This window comes from Engystomops pustulosus, chromosome 1 (genome assembly GCF_040894005.1).
Source record: "Engystomops pustulosus chromosome 1, aEngPut4.maternal, whole genome shotgun sequence".
In the NCBI taxonomy this organism is placed as follows: domain Eukaryota; kingdom Metazoa; phylum Chordata; class Amphibia; order Anura; family Leptodactylidae; genus Engystomops; species Engystomops pustulosus.
The window spans coordinates 62,912,988-62,926,334 of NC_092411.1; the positions used below are offsets into that span (position 1 = coordinate 62,912,988).

Here is a 13,347-nt window from a genome sequence, read left to right on the forward strand (position 1 = left end):
TCTCGGAGAGACCAGCCGCCTTTCACAACTATACATTGTACATAGAGTATAAAGGACTCCTAAGTTTCTGGGTGACCCAGGGGTATGCTAAGATGCAATGTGCCTTAAATGTGGGGTAGAACCGGCGGATATGATCCATATGATGTGGGCTTACCCAAGATTTCATGTATTTCTAACGAAAGTGCTGGATCCCATTGATAAAATATATAGCATGAGTCTCCCCAGAAATATCTTGGTATGTGTTCTTGGGTGTATGGATGAGAAACCAATAGATGGGTCAGAAAAATTGGCTGTGCATAGTACATTAGTACAGTTGAGGTAATGTTACTGAATGAAAAAGTGATGAACGCAAAACATAATACTGCCCCTAAGTTCGAAAAGTTATGGGCCCCATGGCTTGGTGAACCAGGTTTGGTGTCAGGGACAGTTCTGAGATGGTTAGCCTGGATGGTTAAAGCTTAAGGCTAAATTCACACTGCCGTGAGCCCGCCGCACCGTAGTACGGCGGGCACACGGCAGCGCGGGGAGAGGAGGAGGAGGTGAGCGCAGCTCACCCCCGCCCCTCTCCATAGAAACTAATGGCGCACGGCGCCGTAATACGGGGAAAGATAGGACATGTCCTATCTTTCCCCGGGCTACGGAGCGGTACGGTGCCGCACGTGTGCTGCACCGTACCGCTCCCGTACAGGGCCGTGAGCCCATAGGAGTGTATGGGGGACGTATATCGGCCGTATATACGTCCCCCATACTGTAGTGTGAATGTAGCCTAAGTATGTATACTGCTGACATCTGTATATGTGTTCTTTAATACTTCGATACCAGATTATACCCTTTCACCCTGCGTAGTGCATATTTCAAATTGAAATGTACAATGATGGTTCTGTTTGGAAACTGTATGGGACTGTTGTGGGGGAAAGGTGAGTGTTGTTGGTGGTGGGGGGAGGGGGATTGTGTATTATTGTATTGTTGTTTTGAAAATCTTAATAAAAACAATCTGATTTGTGCATTTGATTTGTAACCTTGGGACTGACAAGAGCCACACAGATTTATATGTGTTTGTGTCTGTAGGTAATAAATAAGACATTTAACAATGTAACAGTAAACCAAAAATTTATCTTAAACCACATTGTTAAATACAATAATACTGGTAAGAGAAAACTATTCCACAGAAACCTCAGAAACAGGATGCCTACTAATAAAATATATCATTGCATCTTTCTATCAGATTGACAAAGACATTAAGGCAGGAACGCAAGACAATGACATTACCACGGTTTTTTTTGTGCTGACATACTGAGGAGAATTTACAATACATGAAATTTCTTCCATGTACATAGAAAATATTAGATATAGTCTGGCATGATATGTATAGATATGCAATTATAGATCATTTCTAATTGGACGTCTAATGTCGCCTTTCCATTCTGCACTACTGTAAAGTAAAAGAATGAGTGTATGGAAATGTACATTGTGCTGTTACTTGTGCTATAGTGCAGGGTAATGGAAACATTGATAGTTACCTATATTACAGAAGAACTTTGGCAGGAGGACAAATAGTCACTTTCTATGTTTCTGCCCTTGTATGCCTTTTTTATGTACAACTTTAATTACTGCTCTGGCATAGGGCTCTCACTTTTACAACACTATGTTGGCTGAGAAATGTGGTTTGTGTTTTTGATGCATTGCTCAACCCAACAATGGCCGATACGTACAGGACCTACATGATCACCATCATTACATACTGTATAAACTATCGTCCTTAACTGGAGTTGGTAGATTTTCTACAGTAAGTGATACTGCAACCGCACCGGATAGTCATTCTCACTGCCGTGTGCTAGGCAATAGGCCAAACACACCTGAGATACAGAAAAATATTCCTTTGAAACATTTGTCATATGAGTGTCTTCATGATGCAACTCAGGTGTTGCTCAAATTGCATCAAAATCTCATAGGGAATAAAAAAGCATGTGATGTTGTTGTCTTGTGATATTTTGTGCTGTTGTAGATTTGACTGGTGAAACATGTTAGGCCCCTTAGACAAAAACGTATGTGATGAGTCCAACTCGCATCACACTCGCAGTGTGCACCGACTGGAACGTCCAGCCTGAACGCTGACCACCGGAACTGAACTCAGCAGTGTTTGGGCCAAATGCTCCAGCCAGCGAACACTGCCAGTTAGACGCACCAAACCCACTAGTGTGCAAGTGGCCTAAATCAACAAACCCACTAGTGTGCAAGTGGCCTAAATCAACAAACCCACTAGTGTGCAAGTGGCCTAAAACAACAAACCCACTAGTGTGCAAGTGGCCTAAAACAACAAACCCACTAGTGTGCAAGTGGCCTAAAACAACAAACCCACTAGTGTGCAAGTGGCCTAAAACAACAGTTCCACTATTAAAGGGTTGTCCGATTGTTTTTAAAATTCTGCAGATGGGCTGGGGAAGTGTTTTTTTAAAAAAAACAAAGCTGTACTCGTCTCCTCCGTCGCTCCCGCTGTCCTGGGCTGCCATCTACGCTGAGGTCAGCTTTCGGCCAGCCACGCCAACACGTCTCTATTCCCAGAGCTGTATCGGGCACAGAAATGGGGACAGGTGAGCGTGACCGGCCCCCTCAGCCGGCAGGAAGCTGACCTCAGCACAGCTTCTGTGCCCCAGTACACGAACAGGGGCATGTCCCACCGAGATAGCGGCTGTAGAATTTTAAAAACTGTTGAACAAACCTTTTAAACCCATGGAATGAAAACTTTGCAAAAAATACTTATTAAAATATCCAATTGTTTGTTACTCATCGGACCTATAAGTTGTCATGGTAACAGACTACAAAAATACCCTGTGCCACGGTTGGACTTACCAACAAATTACAAGAGGATCCTTTAGTGAGCCCCTAATAAAACAGGGCTTCAAATGTCTTATGGGGTAATTTACAAATAATAATTTATTACTACTTCTACTACCAGGAGAGTTTAGAGTCAGCTGGCTAATATTTTTGGCTGTTTTCCAAATATAATAACATGGTGTTCAGTTATGAACACTATTGCATGACGTGTAAATAAGAAAAAATATTATTCCTCTGAAAAACCAGAGTGATCTAAATCGAGGAGCTAAAATGACATAAATATATCGTTTCTTGAAAGAAACATGTAGTCACTGGAGCCCCCTAGATGCCCAGTGAACTGTGAACCTTATTCCTTCACACATTTGTTCCTATTGGATGGCCGGCATATACAGTACGACGTTTAGGAGGTTACGTTTTTAGCCGGAAGGAATCATTCCGATTTGACTCGTCTTTCTATGGTAAAATGAGGACGTCTTGAGGCGATGTATCCAGCTAAAAACTCACAGTTATGGTACATAAACATTCCAGCCAAAGTAAGACCAATGCCTGTGTAACTAAGAAAGGTCAAATGGCTTCCAAAGACCACCCTTGACAAGACTAGGTTGCCAACTAAGTTTAGGTTTCCTAGTACGTGTATGGTGACAGCAGAGGTCAGGGTGATGACACAGAAGCTTGCCAGGTTGTATAGGACAGATCCTAAGCAGCTGAGAAGGATGAAGAGCCAAAGTCTATCGTCACAGTCAGGCGGGCTCTCCCATGGCACCCCCCTCTCAAGAACCACGGCAGCCAGTAGCAGGATACAGAAACTGGGGATGGACATCAGGTACAGCAGCGTAACTGAAGGGATGTTTTCATCTTTGAGAAGTAAACCTACAAGCAGAACAAAGATTCATTTATTAGAATTGATGAAATATGTATCTGTATACATTCACGAAGAGTAAGAGAAACATTCCACAAATAGTTAAAGTGTATACATACGCAGTAAACATAGAAAAAACTTTCATATGAAGGATGCTCTGTAGGGAAGTGACCATTATATAAGAGTATGATGTGTATGAGTAACAAAGAAAGCTTCCCATCCACATCCTTGTGTTACAAAAACATCTAGTCTCATTAAGCTTGGTGTCAAAAAAAAAAAAAATGACTGAAGCAGTCACATAGTGTCAAACAGATTACAATCAGAGTTCCAACGCGTTTCTGGTTCCCTTAGATATTGCTAATGCCAGAAACGCATTACAACTTTGACACTACTGCTTCAATAATGATGAACTGAATTGTTACTACAAGTTTGCCAATGACTTTGAATAGAGTGGCAGCATGATTGGTGGGGTCCCAACAGCCGTACCCTTCGTGATCAGACTCCTTTAACCTGTATGTGGATTGGTAATAAGTAAAACCTTAAAAACCTGATGCCCACTACTGTGTAACAGGTCTAGCCACAGCAGCCACAGCCTTCCATGGGGCTCAATAAGCTCTATACATTATAAAACTTCAGAAAATTCATGTTCCTCCATACAGATTCCCTTCACGTGGCACTGCCACATACACAAGGCCTTGCATACCAGCAGAAGGCACGGAAAGTAATCCATTACAGAGAACGACTTCGCTATTCATGGTTGAAATTTCGATGATGCTCACTCTCTAAGTAGCGGACATGGCTTCCCCCCCACACAACAGTTATCTCCTATCCACAGTAGTGGTTTAGCATGATGAATTGCACATATAATGTGTGACCAGTTCTCTGTCCGTGTCTATGTGACAGTCACAGTCACATAGAAGTAAACAGAGCTGCAGTCATGCAGTGGTACTGCACTCACTGGGTGATCTTCAGTCCACCGTTTTCCTGAATGCTGGGGGTCCCAGTGGTCGGGCATCCATAGGCATAACTTACTTCTGTGAGTCAATACTTTGAAGTCAGTAACACAGTGCGACAATTTATATTTTCCTCTTTTGCTTGAAAATATTAATACTTCATAAATTGCTATTTTTTCCCATTGCATACTGATTTTTGTTTCTAACAAAATTCCCAAATTGTTTCACAGGAATATCACATAAATATTGCACATGTATATTCAAATATTGCCTGACTTGTTAGAAATCTACAGCTGGTCCCCTACTTAAGAACACAACCGACTTACAGACGACCCCTAGTTACAAACGCACCTCTGGATGTTGCTAATTCAATGTACTTTAGCCCTAGGATATAATAATCAGCTGTAGGAGTTAAAAAAAAAGGTGTTTGCAAGTAAGATTTATTGTTAATTCTGGTTCTTATGACAACCAAACATTTTTAATATCTAATTGTCACAAAGACCAAAAAAAATTTGTCTGGGGTTACAATGATAAACTATACAGTTCTGACTTGCATACAAATTGAACTTAAGGGTGTCTACCTACGGCACCTATCTTGTACGTAACCCGGGGACTGCCTATATATGGTTATGTCCCTGTTTTCTAGCGTGTCACAGTATTTTCATTACTTGTTACTATATAATGGGAGTGACCAATGTTTCCAGTGAATCACATAAATGAATCACAATTACTATGTCAGAAGTCTGGTAACTATAGTTACAGGACATAACACTTTACGACTTGATGGAAATGTACCTTACCATGGCAACCATTCAGCAGGGGTAACAAAGCGGAATAGGATGATACAAGAATATGCTAGTACACAATAAAAGTAGTATGGGACCAAAATGCCTCTCAAACAGTGACCTGCTATGTGTCACATGTCATTTCTATAGATCAGCATTGAATCCCGTCATAGTTAGAATAGACACCCTCCATGTTTGTAGTCTGGTGCTACTTGTTATTCATCTGGATCAATATATAAGTATTATACATGTTTGTTTGAAAGCAATAAACACATCTATCAGCAGCCACCTTATTGCTACATATTTGGGCACAGTATCACCGTGCCACCCTTGTGCTGTGCCAGCTCATAACACATGCCCTTGTCTTGAAATTCTGCTTAGTCTAAGTAATGAAAAAAGTGCTAGACACAATAGACAAAATGTGCCCAGATCACAGAATAATCCCTCAGGGTTACGACAGGTGACTAGATGTTATGTAATTTAATACAATGTTGGATCAGGAACAAAATAAAGATTAGAAACATTGGTAAATTGTCTTTTTACCACCTACCACTACTTCATACCTGGCTGACACAATCACATATTTCAATTAAAATATTCAAGACAACAATAAAAAAAAGTTTTTTTGTTCGGTTTGTGAAAAACAGACCTTATGGACTGGTTATCTACAGGGCCAAATTGCTATATAATACAGTATTTATGTCTATGTCCGCAGTAAAAAAAGAAAGTATACTGGTATATGCAATCAAGCCTCAGGGGCTCCCGGCTCTGTTGTCTGTTAATTAATCCCCCAAATGAAGGCTCAGTATGAGCCGAAACGAGCGTCGGGGACGCACTCATCCCTGGACACTGGAGCTCATCACCATCATATTTGGTATGTTGCATATTTATGTGTGTATGTAATCATGTCAATAAAGATTGGTATATTTTTAACCCATTCTTAGTGTTATAGTCTGGCCTTTCCTCTCCTCTTCTGAGGGGAAAAATCAGATATCAGTTTACTGTCTGTTAATTATGCAAACCTCTGTGCAGGCTTACTGTCCCCCTCCCCAACCAGAGAGCCAGTGACTTGGGAGGGTTGAGGGGGGCAGTAAGCCTGCACAGAGATGTGCATGATTACTGACTACAAAGCCCGGAGCCCCTGAGGTTCATTTGCATAATTGTAAAAGCCTTTTTTGCAAAAACCATGGCAAAGGGAACTAAAAGAAAAGTGGATCCTGCCAGAGGGGTCACAAGTATAGGTGCTAGCTTTACAATTCTTGATCCTGGTGGTAGATTCCCTTTAAACTTAGAAAGCAGCAACATAGAGGGACAAGATATAAAAAGTTCTGTCAGACAAGCTCCATAGCTAAATCCACATAAACTCTATGCTGAAACAGGCAGGCTCATTGCAACTCTTGGACAGTTTTGGCTGTGCTTTACAGTGTGGTGATGTCTGCACCATGTGCATGAGCCCTTTAATAATAATAATAATAATAATCTTTATTTAGCGCCATCAAATTCCTTAGTGCTTTACACTTTCCATATAGTCAATTGACTCTTCTTGATTAATCAGTTGAGAAGTTCTCACTGTTCCACGTTCACAGACTTCTCTCATTGATCTGAATGGCCCTTTGATTAATCTGAACTATATAAAGCCCTGTTCATGATACCTCTGTACTGTGGTGAATGTAGTGATTCAGCTGCCTAAGTTACCTGATAATTATGCATCTATACACCTATTCCCCGACCGCCTTGTATACTAAGCATACTAATAAATCAGGCAGAGAGTCGTCTGTCTTCCTCACTGTGTATTCTCACCATACCGGTTATTTATTGGTCTCTTTATTAGTCTCTCCAATTCTGTAATCTACAAGACGCTCTCCTGCTTCTGCGCTAGTGCCCTACTGTACATGAGCTTGTAACTATCTACACAGTACTATGATGTCCAATCAGATCTAGGAAAGGGGTCGTCCAAGGACATGAAAAGTTATCTGTAACTTCTTCAAACAGAAATGAATTGAATTTACAAAAATACTATAATAATGAATTGGCCTCCAACATCCAACTTTCTGACCCATCTTTAGGTCTGCGTTTGTTGTGATACAGGCGAAGAGTTTCATTCCCCTCTTTCTATGGGTGATATTACTAAAGGGATAGTCCGCTGTTCTATATTAATTCCTCACAGTCTTCTAGATCTCTGCCTGCTGTCATTTAAGATTGATTGTTTTGATTCCTGTTGAATGACAGCAAGCAGATATCTGAAAAGCTTTACCGAAAGTATGTTGGAAAACTCTTCATTATACAAACAATAGCATTTATTTGCTGAACGTGGACAACTCCTTTAAAGGGGTTATACACCACATCCACTACATTATGGTGCTAGGACTATGGCTCCACTTTAAAAAAGGACTACTCCATACATCAAGATACAAAACCAGAAAAAAGTAACACCTTTCTTTCTTAAAAAGCATGACTTGTTGAAGATCCCGGTTATAAATAAGTCTCATCAACCTGAGCGACACTCAGTTAATGAGGGAAAAGTAAAAAGAAATTAAGTGTCTTAACCATATTGCCTAACAGGATCTTTGGTTACAACAGTTCATAGTGTGCTCGGGCCTACGCTTTATATTGCTCTGTTTAAAGTAGTGGCACTAGATTGTTTGTTTGTATTGGTTTCTCTCTATATTTACCAACTGCAATTTAAAGGGGTTGTCCGGCTTTTAAAAAAGAGAGATTTATCATAAATGTCTGAGAGCAGAACTCGCCTAGTTGCTCATGGCAACCAATCAGAGCCCTGTGTTAATTTTTAAAACTGCTGGGGGAAAATGAAAGATGGCACTCCATTTGTCCCATGCCGCTGCCTCTCAGTGCTGTGCCACTAGTTGTTTATAGAGACAACCGCTCAAATCCGACACGACACTGAATGGGCCGGAGTGTGGGACAATGGGAGCGCCGGAGGGGGTAAGTGTAAGTTTTTTTGGTTGACAACACCATTGCTTGTAGGGGACCATTTCTCTTTAATAAGGTGCCATGTGGAGTGTCAAACATTTCCATTTCCAACCACATTAAAGGACACCTGTCATCAAGTCTGTGTCACTTGTCCTGTCACTACTGCCTGTTGGAGCAGCTCACAAGGATCCCATCCCAGCCTTTATCCAGTCATTTCATACATTATTCATTGTAAAATCATCTATTCTTTATTATGTAAATGAGGCTGGTCACATGGTCAGAGGCAGTGATGTCACACCTGTTACCCCTCCCCTCTCCTCCCCCTGCTCATGTCTGTGTGTAATGTATAGTAAAGCATGGCTAGTGTGTGTGCTGCATCTTCCTAATACACAGACATCAGCTACACAAGTACCTGACATGTTCTGCTATAACATGGCTGCATCCTGGAGCTGTTATCTCTCTCCAATACACACACACAGACTGCAGGGGGCGCCAGAACCAGGAAGCACATCATTATAGAGCCTCACACCATTACACAGGCTGTCAGTCATGCACTGGGGGTGTGGCTGTGCCTCCAACTCATGAATAAGCTGGACAGCTTGAATATGCTAATGACTCATTGGACATCTCACAGGCCATTTGCATACAGCTTTAGGACGTCATTGCTTAAGTTTACAGGCATGTAGAGGGACAATGAAGAGATAGAGGCAATGCTCTCTAATAGCAGTTTATGGAAATATATTTAGTTTAGGGGGGTTATTTTGCCTGACGGGTTCTCTTTAAATAGACTTTAAAGAAAAAAGTGTATCTGGTTCGCTCACCCAGTCACCCGTAGTAGCCTCCAAACAGAAAGTCCATGTGGCGGGGGCCTGCTTCCAGGTCCTCGACTCCACGACCACAACAATGTAAACAAATAGGAGAAGAGCAGCACTCCAAAAGACCACACCTGTGCTGTCCAATAAAGGGCTAGTCTTTATTTCCCATTAGTGGGGTACAACATATGGATGAACAACAGAGTGGATTGACTAGTTTCGATTCTACTGCGTCTTAATCATAATCCCCCAATCGCGTCAATCCACTCTGTTGTACCCCACTAATCGGAAATAAAGACCAGCCCTTTATTGGACAGCACCGGTGTGGTCTTTTAGAGTGCCGCTCTTCTCCTATTTGTTTACATAAAATAGACTTGTACAATACTGTTTTTCTAATACATTGTGGTGCAATATGCTTCAGCTATTTCTAGGTTGGATTTAGCAGGTTTTCTAGTGTACCTCCTGGGACATGAACATAGACTACATCACTTTCTACACACAACCTATTTATACAAGACTGGTCTGGAAGCCATTCTCCTTCACTTCTACATATGAGCTGTTTACTATCCTGTTCATGTATCAATATCTTCTGTTGGCAAGTACTTACTCTGTTGTATGGATTTCAACCCTCTTAGAAATGTTGATGCGAAAAGGTAGATGCATCCGGTCCGATCAAATTGCACCTCTCCAATAATACTAAAAGAAGCTCCCAGACATATGGGAATCATGGCAGTATATTTAAGGGCATGATGTTTAGTGCCCAGGAAAAGTTTGGACAGAGCCAAGGTGAAAATAGGGGTAGTTGTGTAAATCATCTGCGCAAAAGAAAGCTGCACACAGCTCAGTCCAAGATTTCCAAAGGCAATGCTGGAACAGAATGTCACACTCAGTAGGAACACTTTAAAGCGAGCAGCAGTATTCAGGGTCAGATCCTCCTCTGTGTTTCCATGTATTAATCCAAACCTGAGTATGGGATAGTCTAAAAGGATGGCTGTGAGCATGTGCAGAGATGACAGTAACAAGGGGTAGCGGAAGTTGTAAACAGAAAATATCCATTTGTTAAGACTAGAGATGGTGGTACCAGTTATCAACCAGGTAAGTACTGCAGCAACGAGGAAGAGTTTGCTGGTGCCCAGCTCCTGGGGGACTTGTTCTGGCTTGGGAGGCATGATCGGAGCAGAAGATGTTCTATCAGAAGTTTCCATTTCCACCTCATCTTTCCTGCTGGGTGCTAAACACATTGATTGTTTTGGCAATATTCCTAATAGGATTTCTTCACTCCCGAATATGCATGGATCTCTGGCATGGATCGCGGGCAGATTTACTACTCTTCATAAACTCTCTGTGATTCCAGGACCAGTCCGTTTCATTGTCTTGAGAAATTCTGATCTATTTATGAATCAATATATATTTAATGCAAAACACAAACAACACATACATGATATTTCACATTCCTTTAGCGTCTATGATTTCCACTTGTTTATTTATGGGAAATTGGAAAGGTTACAAGTAAAACAGCTTTGATGTCACCTGAACACTGGGACATAGAGGGGTCCTCTACTTTAACACTTTGCCGAATATGTATTAATAGTGTAATGATACTGTTAAAATGGGATACATTTAATTGCATCCAGAAGTGAAAGAAACAGTAGTGTGCTCTAACCCCCAAATACAGAATGGCACCTACACCGACTCAATGAAATGTTCACTGCTTCTTGTCGTATAGTGTGACAATCGAGAAGTCACCTACCTTTTGGCGGGTCTAGGGATCAGGCAGCTGATTGTCAGCCATTGTTCACCTTGACAAGTCCTCTCAGTCTAACCCTAAAACAGCCAGCAGACAGGTCCCAGTGTGATGTGTGCGGAGGTCATTGAATCAATCCCTGGAGCAGAGTGTAAACATCTGAGCTGATGATGTGAGCACAGCCTCCTCCTCCTCCTCCCAGATCTCATTGATTCCTGGGGACATTACACGTTACATACTATTCTCCTAGTAACAGCGCAGTGTAGGGAACATAACACAGCGCAGGGTGACGGCTGATGATTCATGGGCAGCTCATGACTAATGTGCTCCCTCCTTTCCTGGAGATTTCCTTGAAGAATAACAAGGACTGGCACACAAAGCCCTCCCTCCCTCTCCTCCAAGCACATCCCATAGCTCCCATGTCAGCCTCCAAATATAGATCCCCTGCCCTGGAAAAGTCCACAGTTCCCGGAATCATTATATCATACACTGGACCTGTCCAGTACAAACCACACAGGAACAGCGGCATCATCATCACATTGGTATCGTGTGTTTCACATTACTTTATCATGTGCAGGCGATGACGTCACGGATCGCCAGTATACATGTATCTCCTACCTGCTACATTGTCACTGACAGCTCTACACATCACAATACACGCCGCACGGCGCTGCCCGCACGTGATTGGCCCGCGCCCCTGTCAATCACATTATATACCGGCTAGTGAATGAGAGCAGGACGTGACGATATGCTAATCATCAGCGAGAGGCGGGGCTTGTGACATTACCAGCGTCCTGATTGGTGCTGCGTGTTTCCATTGTATAACCACTGGACCGGCTCGCTTATATGCCAGGGTCACAACCAGTTGCCATGGTGATGCAGTGGCTGAGGCCTGCACGGGCCGGGACTCTTACTTTCCTTCCTGCTCATATATAGTAATAGGCCTCCATTACCCACAGCCTGGAGCCCTGCCCTCTCCTGCATCCTGTGATTGTGTAGCAGGAGCAATGGCATGGCTTATTATCAGCAGAGTATGAGCCGACCGGGTATAACCGAGGCCTCTAATTTTACCACAAAATACTGGGACCTATTGACTGGAGTATAAGCCTAAGGTGGGAAATACATTGGTCACAGCCTCCCCTGGTAATGAAAAGCCCCATGCAGCCCCCCTGGTAATGAAAAGCCCCATGCAGCCCCCCTGGTAATGAAAAGCCCCATGCAGCCCCGCTAGTAATTAAATGCTCCATGAAGCCCCCCCCCCCCCCCAGTAATGAATTGCTCCATGCAGCCCCCTACTAAGGAAATGCCCCATGCAGCCCCCCTAGTAAGGAAATGCTCCATGCAGCCCCCCTAGTAATGAAATGCTCCATGTATCCCCCTAGTAAGGAAATGCCCCATGCAGCCCCCCTAGTAAGGAAATACTCCATGCAGGCCCCCTAGTAATGAAATGCCCCATGCAGCCCCCCTAGTAATGAAATGCTCCATGAAGCCCCCTTAGTGATAAAATACCCCATGCAGCCTCCCCCAGTAAAGAAATGCTCCATGAAGCCCCCCTAGTAATGAAATCCCCCATGAAGCCCCCCCTAGAATTGAAATGCTCCATGCAGCCCCCCTAGTAATAAAATACCCCATGCAGCCTCCCCCAGTAAAGAAATGCTCCATGAAGCCCCCCCCCCCTAGTAATGAAATGCCCCATGCAGCCCCCCCTAGTAATGAAATGCTCCATGCAGCCCCCCTAGTAATAAAATCCCCCATGCAGCCTCCCCTAGTTAAGAAATGCTCCATGAAGCCCCCCTAGTAATGAAATGCTCCATGAAGCCCCACTAGTAATGAAATGCCCCATGCAGCCCCCCGAGTAATGAAATGCTCCATGCAGCCCCCCTAGTAATGAAATGCCCCATGAAGCCCACCTGGTAATGAAATGCCCCATGCAGGTCCCCTAGTAATGAAATGCCCCATGCAGCCCACCTAGTATTGAAATGCCCCATGCAGCCCCCCTAGTAATAAAATACCCCATGCAGCCTCCCCCAGTAAAGAAATGCTCAATGAAGCCTCCCTAGTAATGAAATGCCCCATGCAGCCCCCCGAGTAATGAAATGCCCCATGCAGCCCACCTGGTAATGAAATGCTCCATGCAGCCCCCTAGTAATAAAATACCCCGTGCAGCCTCTCCCAGTAAAGAAATGCTCAATGAAGCTCACTTGGTAATGAAATGCTCCATGCAGCCCCCCTGGTAATGAAAAGCCCCATGCAGCCCCCCTTGTAATTAAATGCTCCATGAAGCCCCCCCCCTAGTAATGAAGTGCTCCATGCAGCCCCCTAGTAAGGAAATGCCCCATGCAGCCCCCCCTAGTAATGAAGTTCTCCATGCAGCCCCCTAGTAAGGAAATGCCCCATGCAGCCCCCCTAGTAATGAAGTGCCCCATGC

At 43.3% G+C, this 13,347-nt stretch overlaps 1 protein-coding gene across 2 annotated transcripts; it reads right to left on the minus strand.

Moving 5' to 3' along the window:
* Window positions 1-1,093: 1,093 nt before the first annotated feature.
* On the minus strand, window positions 1,094-11,631 carry SLC35E4 (solute carrier family 35 member E4). Of its 2 annotated transcripts, none has more exons than XM_072142114.1 (3): window positions 11,538-11,631; window positions 9,783-10,564; window positions 1,094-3,705 (listed from the first exon to the last, which is right to left on the minus strand). In XM_072142114.1, the coding sequence occupies exons 2-3, from the start codon at window positions 10,414-10,416 to the stop codon at window positions 3,266-3,268; spliced, it is 1,074 nt and encodes a 357-aa protein (XP_071998215.1). In that variant the 5' UTR covers window positions 10,417-10,564; window positions 11,538-11,631; the 3' UTR covers window positions 1,094-3,265. The 2 variants fall into 2 exon arrangements, with proteins under 2 accessions (XP_071998215.1, XP_071998206.1); XM_072142105.1 differs by lacking the exon at window positions 11,538-11,631 and adding an exon at window positions 10,926-11,502.
* Between the last annotated feature and the right edge of the window lie 1,716 nt (window positions 11,632-13,347).

Coding starts and splice junctions, on each gene's coding strand:
- SLC35E4 (XM_072142114.1), bottom strand. CDS start 10,416: ATGTGTTTAGCACCCAGCAGGAAAGATGAGGTGGAAATGGAAACTTCT. Junction 3,706..9,782: donor GTTGAAATCCATACAACAGA/GTAAGTACTTGC, acceptor TTCTGCTTGTAG/GTTTACTTCTCAAAGATGAA.